Source organism: Anopheles bellator, chromosome X (genome assembly GCF_943735745.2).
Source record: "Anopheles bellator chromosome X, idAnoBellAS_SP24_06.2, whole genome shotgun sequence".
Classification (NCBI taxonomy): domain Eukaryota; kingdom Metazoa; phylum Arthropoda; class Insecta; order Diptera; family Culicidae; genus Anopheles; species Anopheles bellator.
The window spans coordinates 7,399,097-7,411,108 of NC_071287.1; the positions used below are offsets into that span (position 1 = coordinate 7,399,097).

Consider the following 12,012-nt stretch of genomic DNA (forward strand, 5'->3'; position numbering starts at 1 on the left):
GGGGAGGTGGCGTGTTTTAACTTGTTTTTATGCAAAACCGAACCGACCACCTTCTTATCGCTTAACGTTTGCTGCTTCATGTTTCCGGTTACTACTTCTTAATCTTCCGGTTTCCTTTCCATTCCTCGTTCGGTACTCGACGGCACATCCTTCCCAGACCGTTTTGACACACGGCGACGGCTAGGAGCTGTTTGGACGGCTGATTTGCTACGGTTCGCTTTACCACACAGGACGATCTATACTTGTTCTCACACTTTCTCTTTCCCTATTCCCTTTTCGCTCGCTGTTTCGCTTTCTGTGCTTAACTTTTGTTTTTGCTGTGTCCTGTTTGGTTCGGTTTTTATGACTTTTCATGTTCTGCTTGTTTGAAAGGGTTGCACGCTCGCTGAAACATGCTTTCGAAACGCACATCGGCTGATAAGAGGTGTGTAAGATGCTGGGCGATAGAGAAAAGGTTATCAGCCGGTGCTACAGAAGGGGTCATTTAATGTGCTGTTTCGTTTCGTGTTACGGTTTGTGTTTCTAACCTTGTCTACCTCTCCACCGAATCGCTTACCTATTGCTAATAGTTAGTTTTGATTATGTTGTTCACATTCGTTCGTTCGTTCGTTCGTCTCAGTGGTGTACTGTTTATATGTTACGCTTGTTTCGCCTGTTTCGCCTGGCTTTTCTATTACTTGTTACATGGAACGTTTGGTACAGTGGCGCGAATGTATCGTCGGGCCGTTGGCCGATTATGGCCACGGTTTGCGCTCGATCCAATACACAGCGTGCCAGGCCCAGATTCAGTGTTTGTTTGCCGTTCTTTTCGATCACCAGATTCGAAGCCTCACACCGTAGGGCAAAACAACAACGTTGCCACTAGCGTGGTGCAAAATCCTACCCTAAAGACCTAAAACAAGCGTGCCCTGCGTGGCCGAGAATCCCACCGACCAGCCGTTCGAGCAGGTTTGTACTGTGCGGATCCTGGTTGATATACCCGCGAGCGATCAGATGACAGCGGCACCTGATCACCACCAGTCTATTTGTTTGACACGCTTCGGACACCAAAACCTAACTCTAGATTTCTGTTGTCGCGATCGCGCTATGTACGTTATATTACTTATTATGGGTTTTGTGCTTTCCTGTGTAGAGTTTGTGATTTCCACACGGCTAGCAGAACGCCGTCTCCTTCTGCCCGTTGTGCGCTCACTCTCGCTCTCTATCTTCACCTATCTGTTGGCGCCTATTTATCAACGCTGGAATCGGGCAGTCAAAAGCGCCCACAAGTACTTCTCTACTCGCAAATCCCCTACCTTGCCTACCTCTACCTCTACATGTTGTATTAATATTGTTTCCGTCATCCGATAAAAGTATCGTCCAAAAATGAAATAAATGTACTCTAAAAGCGAAGTCTTCGTCTTCGGTAGAAAAAGTACACGAGTATAAAAAACACGCGGTGGGCTATGCAATGACAATTCTAAAACGCCTTCCCCCGGGCGAAGGTGTGGCTTCCAGAAGGCTCCCCAGAAGAGGCCAAGCGGCCCACTGGGGAATCATGGCAGGTGGTGGTGTTGTTCGGCAAAGCAACGGACCCAACGCTCCAGCAGTGAGGTACTACTACGGTACCAGGTCCCGTCCACCGCGCGGTGGCAACAAGAGTCTACGCGATATCCCGCAGGACTCGGGCATCGAAACAAATATATGTGCGCATGCGAAATGTGCGTTGCATGCGTGTATGATTATGTGTGTTTGTATCGCAGTGTGGCCGGATGACGTCACCCGGATTGGATGGAGCTTAAACGTGTAGGTACGCGTGCGGATGAATCGTAGCAGAGGTGGTGGCTGGAGTAGTAGCGACAGTGGTAGCAATAGTAGTAGTAGTAGTAGTAGTAGTAGTAGCAATGGTAGTAGTAGTATTGATGGTAGTAGTATTGATAGTAGTAGCAGCAGCAGTAGTGATGGAAGTAGCAAAGATACCAGTGGTGCTGGAAATGCTGGATGTCGCAGGAGCAATGGTGGCGGCAGGAGCGGCAGCGCGTGTGGAAGCACCGGGGGCGATGATGGTGGCGGCGGTGGACCGGGTGTCCCGCACCGCACGGCCCTACATGTAGGCCGGCTTCATCTTGTACGCCCGCTTCCAGATCTCGCACAGGCAGACGGTGCTGTGGAAGCGGTAGAAGATGGCGAGCGGCATCGAGACGTGGGTGATGATCGTCCACGCCCACAGCCCGTAGAAGTGCAGCTGGATCGGGTGCGACTCGGCCCGGCTCTTCTCGAGCGTGTTGATCGCCCACATCGCCAGGTTGCTTACCAGCAGGAAGGTGACGATCTCGCGGCCCGGCTTCTTGCGGATGTGCTCCTGGGTGGCGGCCGACCGCCGGCTCGCGTCCAGGATGAACATCGTCTGGCAGGCGGTCTCGACGAGGGACGCGAGCGCCGTGATCAGCACCAGCACCGTGTCGCGGCGCATCGTGAAGTGGCCGCCGATCACGGTGAACGTGCTGTACAGGAACGACCCGGTCTGGCCGCCGACCAGCAGGATGTCGTCGAGGCTGAAGCTCCGGAACGCGTCGTACTGCATGTGGCGCACCTGGAACATCCCGATCAGCGTGGCCGCCGTCGTCGTGCCGTACAGGGTCAGCTCGCAGATGTTCACCTCCGTCACCGCGAGGCTCACGAACTCGGGCCGCGAGATCAGCACGAAGAACAGGATCAGCGAGATGATGGTCAGCACCAGGATGAGGATGCCGATGAACAGGCCCTTGTGCGCGCCGGCACAGTCGACCGAGTAGTGGTGCGGCGAGCGCTTCAGCGGGTGCAGGGTGCTCTCCTGCCGCTGCGGCGGCTCCGTCTGCGGCCGGCTGATGCTGCGCCACATCACGTACAGGATCGCGGCGCAGATCAGCGAGTACTCGATCGTGCACGGGAACAGGAAGGGCGACGCGTCCTGCACCAGTGTGCCGATGATGTTCGAGCGCCGGCACTCGAAGATGTTGTGCGGCCCCTTCAGCCCGCGGGCCACCCGCAGGTGTGCGACCGTCTCGACCGGGTGCGGTATCATCTTGTTGCCTGTCGTTGGTGGCCCAAAACAAACATGTAAATAATAGGAGAGTCTCTCTGCAGGAGATACCAAGCGTCGATGCTTACCTAGCCGGTGGGAGATGCGCAGCGTGCGGTTTTCGGGATTGTAGAACGTCAAGATCTCGTGCTTCGTCTCCTGGATCAGCACCGAGAACCAGACGGACAGGTTGGTGCCGATCATGTGCATCAGCCCAAAGCGGGCCACGATCTTGTGGCGGTAGACTTTGATTTGCTGAGTAAACAGAAACCAGAGCGTGTTAGAGGACTTTTCTACATATCGGACTTCTAATGAAATGAACTTTTCGTATCGTTAGAGTTGAAGACCTTACGCACGGAAATAAGTTTTTCCGATTTCCCAACTTTCTGCTTGGGACGCTAAATGTCAAAGCTTGTACTAAATGTTTACAATTTTCCGAATGAAGTTTGACGTTTTCAAAGTCAACGAATCGATAGTTCGTAAAATCCAAACTCTTGTATGGTCGCCTCCTCGGTTGCTTACCTCGTTGTTGAGAAAAATGAAATACATCTGGATGAAGATGAAGGCCATGCGTGTGGCAGGCGTGAGCGCCAGCAGCACGTTGTGGCACTTGGTGTCCCGCTCGAGCTCGAAGTACTGGCCGAACTCTAGCCCCGAGTAGATCATGCTGCCGATACCGAACGCTGCGCGGAACAGGAGCAATCACACAAGAGAGAGAGAGAGAGATAGGGAATGCTGAGCTCAGACTTCCACTACTGCTACTACCTACCGACGGCTCCCATGCGCAGGTAGAAGCTTCCGAAGTGCTGCAGCCTGGAAGCCATGCCGGCCGACAGGGACATTCGGCGCGCGTGTACCGGCACCTTCGGCCCCGAGCTGATCGTCTCGTCCTCGCTGTCCGACCGATCCCCGCTGTCAGTGGACGAGCAGGGGGTGCTGCTACGACGCAGCACCCCCTTCTTCGTGACGGTGGTCGCCGTCGTCGGTTCTGAAGGATGCGCAGAAAAAAAAACGACGTTAGAGACCCTAGACGCACATGCCCTACATAGGAGCCTATGGATGTACTTACTTTTGACAGGCGACACCGGAGGTGCCTTCGGTTTGCCCCACAGCAGCGTCGTGTACATGAAGAACAGGAACACCATACTGCCGATGTAGAGGTACAGGTAGAAGCCCTAGTGAAAGAAACAGACACAGGCGGGGGTAAAAGCCAAGGATCGGGAACGGAGCTCCACGGAACACGTACCTCGTAGAAGGACGGAGGAATATAGGTGGAGATTACTTCCGCCATCGGGAACGCGATGCCCATCACGACCAGCAGCTTCCCGTAGAGGGCCGACAGAGTGGTGGCCAGCGCTTCACCACTAACAGAGAGAGAGAGAGAGAGAGAGAGAGAGAGCAATAACACAGCCGGCCCGGACCTTTCCTCGTGGCGTTCCTACTCACGGTTTGACTTCGCGCGGCGCTGGATAGTAGATCACTGGCTCGGGCAGCCTCGACGGTCGCCGGTTGGTGGCCAGAATCGGGTGCAGATGGTGGTGGTGTGCGTGGTACAGCACCGACAGGTGCTGCGTGGTAGTGGACTGACTGGCCGCACCGCTCGGTGTCTGCGACGGTGACTTCGGCAGCACCCCATCCTCGCTGCGAACGGTGAGCACCTCGGTGTGCTGGTGTTGCTCCGGTGCCACGCAGATACCGGTGACGTCACGCGACGGTCCCATTGTTCGGCTTCCCGTTGGCAGGTAGCGTTGGTGCCGCTGCGGCTGGCGGCTAGTGGAGACTCCCGACGACGAAGCCGTGCTGGTGTCGACGATGAGCGAAGTCGGTGGGATCATCGTTGTGCTGGTGCTCCGCAGCCCGATGCGGGAAGGCTCGATGAACTCGGTCCCGGTGCTGCCGGCCCCTGACGTCGTCGCCAGACTGAGGAGCGGGTAGTCGGGCGTGATCGTGACCATCGCCGGTGGCATGTTGATGGTGGACTGCGACGACGTCTGCTGCTGCTGCTGCTGGAGCTCTTCGCCGGTCGGTAGCCGCTGGATTGACGGGGCCGGCGACGAGTGCGTGCTGAAGGCCTCCGGTGACACGATCGCGTTCTGCGACACGGACGGCGACGGCATCAGTGGCTGCAGCGTTACCTCCAACGCTCTGTGTCGGAACGTTAGCGGGTTGATAGGGAGGCGTTACAGAACAGAACACTCGTGGCGGATGTCGCGACAAAGGCGAAGTACTTGACACGCTCAACAAAGTTCGGGAAGTGCCCGGCATTATCAAATTTAATGCACACCCAATCTGATGGCGGGCGCTCTCGCTTCATTTGACGGATCGAATGACAAGTGGCCCCATTCGGCCCCGGTTCCCGTGCTGAGTCGGCTACAATTTGCACTCATCAGCTGGCGGCACTTGTGGCGGTGCCGCAACAACCTAGTCCCCGGCGGTGACGGATGATCCGACGGCGCTCGGCAAAGGCACCCACGCCGAAGGTCGGCCCGGTAGGTGTGCCAGTATCCCCCCGCCCCCACACACACACTGGTGCACTCCGGCGAATGCCGATTGAATTACACGCACCGGCAAGGAAGCGCTCCACAGGTCCGTAAGGCCGCGGGAGTTAATCTAATTATGGGCTACCTCGCCGCCATACGTCAATCTCTCTCTCTCGCTCCCTCTTTTCCAGCGCTTATCCTGGTCCCGGCTCACGGCTCCCGGCTCTGGCGTATGTCCGTTTTTGGAGGTGCCATTGCTACTGCTGCTCCTAAGGTTACTTCTCTCTCAGTTGTAATTGAAACCGTCGAAGGCAAACAAACCGTAGAATAAAACAACACCCAGCGCGGTAGACATCCGGGCACCAGAGTCACCAGCGGTTGTCGAAACGGAAAGCCAACGAACACTGATGGGCACTGAGCGCTGATGAGATATCCAATTCCGGGGGACACCGGTAGCACCGGCAGGGATACGAATCCTGCCGTCAGCCAGCGCGGCACACGCCGCACTCAGCTCTCAAATCTCTGCCCCCCGCGGTAGGCGATATTGAGTGTCTAATTATGTTAGCCTATTACGCTGCCATTGTTGTCGGACCTGTAACCAACACGCTGTCGGACCTCGGTGACAGTTGCAAACGCGACGGAAATGCGATCTCCACTCCACTGCTGAGGGGCCACCGATTAGTTGGGCAAATTAAAAGGCCGGCTAAAGCGCTCCTCCAGAGGTAATTCGGGTGTTTGTTATCGGTTGGATTCTTAGATTTTGGGTGTACGTGTACGTGGTTTGCTTACCTTCCTTTCAGGTAGATCGGCGGGAAATGCACTTTGCGGAAACTGCTCGAAACTGCTAGAAACGCGGCCTGTTGAGCGAGCGAGCCAAACACACTCCCTAGCGGGATTAACATGCCCTGTCCCAACCCCAACCTGGTTGGCCGCAACTGATTGGCCACTGGCGCACTGTTTGATTGTTTAAGGGTCTGATGCGAGACGCATCCAGAGGAACCCTCAGAAGCAGCTGCCGGCCACTGGCTGAAATTAGAACTAGATTTACCGACACTGTGTCCCGGCGGTGGGCCAAAAACCTCACGGAACGGAAAACAACCGACAGTGGCGCCCTTGTCGGTTGTGGTTGTGGTTCCAGCCAAGCCTGCCTATTGCTCTATGCCCGCGGGAAGAAAACACAAACGACCCTGGATGGGAGTCCGCTCTCAACTGTGTAATGGATTTCTAGCTCGTTCCGGCGATGCTGCAACCGGACTTGGCGCGCGTGCTGTTGATGTCGACCATCCGTCATCCGTCACACGGTGGCATTTGTTTAGATTCGGCGCCGATGCCAGCCGTCATTAAACCGAGCTATCAAAACCGAACAGCATCCTCGCGTCGACCTCGACGACGACGCGTGCGATGTGGTCAGCTGGCCCCACATAGCCGCGTGACTCATCACGCAGGAAGGCGAAGAAATGCGGACACACCGTCGTATCACCGCTTCCGTGTCAAATCACGAGGTCGAGGAAACCTCGCCAAATAGTGTGCTCGACTTGCGCGGCACGCGGCACTAATCGGAATGTTATGTGTATTGTGCTCGTCGTTTGCTCGACTTTTTTTGCTTTTCTTTTCAAATGGCCAGACGGATGAGGTAATATCGTCAACAGCCGTATATCGGAAACTCGACGGACGATCTCGGCGCTCGTCGTCGCCTTGAACGCGGGCGCTCGCTGCCGCCGCCGTCGTAAATCTTTCGCCCCAGCCAGACGTAAAGCGCGATGAAAAGGCCCATGACGGCGAGCATCGTCAGAAAAACGGGGTAATTGCAGACGGAGTAAACTGGGTGAGAATGGGTTGAGTGTACGGAGAACTGAAGAGTGCCATCGGCGGGTGCAGTCGGCTCGCGTTCCAGAGTTTGCCACAACTGAAAATGCAACCAGATGGCACCATAGAGAAGGTCAGAGCCCTCCTGCGCCTCCTGAAAGGCGCGTCGCTGCCTTAGTTCCAGAAGCATCTTTCAAAGGGCGCGCTGATCAGAAGGGATCAGGATTGAAATAAAAAAGGCCAACCAACTGCTCGAATGGACCCCGAACTGCTCGAATGAGGGCTTTGATACCAGGTCACGCGGTCACTGACCGAGTTTCAGGTCAGCTCAAGTCTGAAAAGAGGTCTTCAAGGTCGGGAAGTCAAGATCTTGAATGCGACAATGGGCTGACAATGGCCGACCGATACGTGAAGTGATCGCACGCCAAGAAGCTGGCAACCTCACAGTGTTCCATTCTATTCCAATCTATCCATTTGTGCATCCATCAAGTGTTTGGATTTTAAATTAGTGATGACTTGATTTTTAAAATATCAAACTTCATTCGGAAAATTATACAGGCTGTTTCATCATGATCCAACTATTTCAATATTCAATAACTCCGCTATTTGTCAGTCAATTTTAACAAATTAGCAAGGTTCTAAAATTTAAGCCTATGCCGTTTTAGTCATGGATCAATTTATGGTGAAACAGCGGACTAAAATTTCAGCGCTCTATATTGCAAATAATCGTTCAAATGTGAAAACTGTGCGTGCTTTTTAATGCCAGCTATGCCAGCGAACCGAAGAACATTGAAGAACTGAAAGCTAACATCAAAGCTGAAATTGCTGCTATTACGTTGTCGTAATAGAACTGTTGTCAAATGCAATGAAAAATTCCCAAAAGAAGGCCGCTTTTTGTGTGTCTAATGGAGGTGGCCATTTGATATTGTATTTTAAGGGCTGATTGTTAATAATTTTTAATAAACGGCATTTTATGTCCCGAAAAAACCTTGTTTATTTGTAGAAAATCGACTGACTAATAGCGGAGTTATTCAAGATTTAAATTGTTGGATCGTGATGGATGGCACCCTGCATTTATTTCCAAGTCTTCTTGTGTTGAGCCTTCAACTCAAACTGTACGAAATTCAGAAATCTCATTTCCACCTCGGCGCCTATTTTAATTAGTAGAGTTATCGTACTTGGGGCTGGTGGAAAACCGCCACACGCCGTGCAAGAGATGCCAATGCACTTACCTACCGAAAAAAGTTGGCTGATTCGCCTTCGTCGGCAAATGCTGAAAACTTGCACGACATTTGGCGCCACGTGCCATACAGCAGCGCGACAGCCGATAATCAATATTTTGCGCCCGTATCTTCGGAATCTCTGAACACTCAGATGGGATAGGATCACACAGCTGCCTGTACGCCCACAAACAAGGTCATGTTCTCCCCCCCCCCCCGGATCACCCGCCCCCTCCCGTAGCCCGTTCCCGTTAATCCCCGGGGGGGAGGCTCTGCTGGATGCTGCTGGCGCTCAACGCTCGGTGTACGGGGTCCGTGCCGAGTGTCAGTGTGGCTAATTGTATCAAAAAGCAATCAACGCTCAACGCGCCACTGTTTGCCTGCCTCGGTGCCCTGCCCTCGGTGTAACGTGTAGGTGAGGTATGTGAGGTAATATCTCGCATACCCCATGTGTGTGAGGCGGATGGTGCAATTGAAAGCAATTGCATGTCTATCTTCGTTTAGGGCGTCCCTTCTCCGTCCCCCCCATCCACCAACCTAATCCACCCACAACCCCACACCCCCATGACACCCAGCACCCGCATCGCCTCCAGCAAGCCCGTTACTAATAGCGTCCGGACGCGCGGACTTACCTTTGCAGGTCGATGTCGAGCGACGATATGAAGTGACGTCCTGGCAGGGCGAGTTCGGGATCGTTCCGAAATTGCAGCGGCTCCAGCTCGTCGTCCTGCCCCTCAGCCACCTCCTCGTTATCGGCTGGCCGATCCTCCTGCTCCTGCGACGGTCCCGCCCGTGCGTTGTCCTCTTGGACCAGTGAGTCGTCCTCCTCGGGGATGATGCCGGTGGAGTTGGTGCCGCCGCCCACCGGCAGGATCGTCACGTCCGGCAGGATGGTCACTGCCGGTAGCGCGTTCGGGGTGGTCGTGGCACTACCGCTGGCATTCCCGCTGCCTCTGGACGCCATCGTCACCACGTCGTCGATGTCGGAGTCGATGCCCTGGGCGAAGTCCATGTAGTACGACTCGCGCGAATCGCTCGAACCGCGTCGCAACTTCAGCGACAGATCGGGCGAGCTGTCCATGGCGGTGGCGGTGTGCTCCTGCTGCTCCTGCTGGCGATATCCTGGGAAGGCTATTCCTTCGACTTCGTCTTCCTTCTCTTTTCTTCGCTAGGCTCTCGATGCTCCGGCTCCGGCTCTACCCACTCACCATCGGATAACGTCGAAAGACGCGCGCAAAAGTCCTCGCGCGTACACTACACTCCGCACTCGACACTCCACTCACCACACGCCAAGAGTCTTTCCGGCAGTCCGGCGGTGTCCTGTCAGACCTGTCACCAAGCTCACGTTGCGGTGCGGACCGCGTCGCATCCCAGACCTGCTAAGAGGAGAGGGAGGGGGGACGGGGGGGATTGCATCGGGGTTACACTCAGATCACACAGACACCCTCCCCCGGGCCACGCCTCCCCACCCCATCAAACCTTTCGCTCGTGGGGAGGCTTCACAGGACCGTTTTTTTTTTGTTCCTTTTGGAACTTGGCCTGATCCGATCCTTAGCCTAACCCGTTGCTCCACCAAGCCCCACCACCCTCTCCAACATTACCACCCCGTCGTTCCAGGAATCTTCTCCTTCCCCACCGCTGCCAGTTCCTGGTCCTTGCTCCAAAGCTCCCCCGGGCGTTCGAAGGAGATCCTTTCGGGAAGAGAGCGCGAAGAAGCTGTGTGCAGACTATGCTGTTGCGAGGTGCGTGTGTGTGTGTGTGTGTGTGTGTGTGAAGGAATTCCATTACTTCCGTGCTGTGTGTGCTGTCCCATCCTTTTGGGGCGACGGACACCCAGCTTCCGGTTTGAGCGACTCTCACTAGCCCGCCTCTCTCTCTCTCTCTCTGTTTCTCTCATAACTACTCCCACCTCTCTCTCTCTCTCCCTGCCTCCCTCCCTCTCTCTGTCTCTCATTGTCCTGGGAGGCATCCCGCAGATCCTAGTGCATGCCTGCGTACTACCTTTTCATCCTTTCGATGCTCTCTCTCTTTCGCTCTCTCTCACCCATTTCTCACCCTCAGCGTTTGCAACGCAAAAGAAAAAAAAATAGCAAGGACATAGCACACAGCACACACTCACAAATGCACTTTCGCTTTCCGTTCGAAAATTCCGTTGTTGTTATTATCACTGTTTAGGAAGTTTATCAAGACGATCAAGACCGGAGAGAGAAACAGAGGCACACAACCATCGGTTTTGGGGCTACTCGGATGCTGTGATTTCGGGACCGGACCGAGCGGACCAGATAACACGCTCTTCCGGTTCCGGTTGATTGATGGTGACGATGGTTTGACGGTCTGTCTGGCCTCGCGAGCGCGCGTGTGACCCAGCATAATAGCTTTTGATTGTAGAGAGTATCTCACAACACAGCACAGCCTCCCAGCCGCCCATCCCTGCAACACCCCAACACCGGGGAATTATGTGTGACACGCACGCACGCACGCACGTACACGTATTGCAAGTACACTTGCACTTGCGATTCACTCGCGCAGAAAGCACAGAAGTGTGTGTCTGCTGCGCCCCCCCACCCAATTGGGGGGTGGCGTAGAGAGCATGGGGGGGGTACGGGGATGGTCAAAGGACATCCCAGCAAAACATAGAACATAGTAACAAAAATCACAAATCACCTCACGAAAGAACACGCACTCTGTTGGGCCGCGATGCTGGGCACTCTGGGAGCACCGGGGGCCGAATTTATGCTCTGCGTCGTTATGCGCGCTATGTCCTGTCGATAGGAACCGGACGAGGATACCGAGACGCGTCGTCAACCCGCGGGGCGCGATTTGTTGACACTCTTCACCGGTGAAGGGTGCCGTTGATACTGTGAGCCGCACAGGACGCCTGGCGACCACGGAACCCCATCACCGACCAAGCTCACGGGCGAGCGAGTGCGAAAGTGAGCGACCGAGCGAGCGAGAGAGACAGAGAGCGAAGCCAACGCGAGCGAGAGAGAGAGAGAGAGAGAGAGAGAGAGAGAGAGAGAGAGAGAGTAGCGTGGCCGAGAACGCTGCCTGGAACGTGTGCCGGAGCGTGCGTTTGCATCAGAATGCGTCCGTGCGAAAACACTCGGGAAAACAGCCCCACAACCCACCCTCCCCGAGAGGCGGGTGGGCGAAAAAAAAGGAAAGGACTCGCGTACGCACAGAAAGAGAGAAAGGATAGAGAGAGATAGCTGACGGGCTGACGGGCGCATCCAGAAGAGTTTAGTACACGCACGACGAGCAGTGCGCGCGCAAAACGAGACAAGCGATGAAACAATGTACGGTGCGAAAGAGAGCGAGAGAGAGAGAGAGAGTGGGAGCAAAATACTGAAAGTGCGAACTTTGTTCCGTTGTGCGTGCGTGCAGCATTCGGATGCTGCCCGGACACAAGACGACAGTCACTCCTTGGGCGACTCTCTCTCCAGAGAGCAAGGATGAGGAGAGAGAG

The 12,012-nt window shown here is 54.9% G+C and overlaps 1 protein-coding gene across 1 annotated transcript; it reads right to left on the reverse strand.

The window, feature by feature from the left end:
- Positions 1-2,083: 2,083 nt before the first annotated feature.
- On the reverse strand, positions 2,084-9,627 carry LOC131213426 (proton channel OtopLc). The gene is made up of 8 exons (XM_058207463.1): positions 9,179-9,627; positions 4,487-5,185; positions 4,287-4,404; positions 4,110-4,215; positions 3,810-4,028; positions 3,563-3,723; positions 3,130-3,295; positions 2,084-3,051 (listed from the first exon to the last, which is right to left on the reverse strand). Exons 1-8 carry the CDS (start codon positions 9,625-9,627, stop codon positions 2,084-2,086), a joined length of 2,886 nt encoding a protein of 961 aa, XP_058063446.1.
- Between the last annotated feature and the right edge of the window lie 2,385 nt (positions 9,628-12,012).

What these genes read in the sequence shown, in the direction of transcription:
- LOC131213426 (XM_058207463.1), bottom strand. Translation starts at nt 9,627, where the DNA reads ATGGACAGCTCGCCCGATCTGTCGCTGAAGTTGCGACGCGGTTCGAGC. An exon ending in GCGCCGCGCGAAGTCAAACC is followed by an intron (nt 4,405 to 4,486) that starts GTGAGTAGGAAC and finishes TCTCTCTGTTAG; the next exon opens with TGGTGAAGCGCTGGCCACCA. An exon ending in CCTGCGCATGGGAGCCGTCG is followed by an intron (nt 3,724 to 3,809) that starts GTAGGTAGTAGC and finishes TGTTCCGCGCAG; the next exon opens with CGTTCGGTATCGGCAGCATG.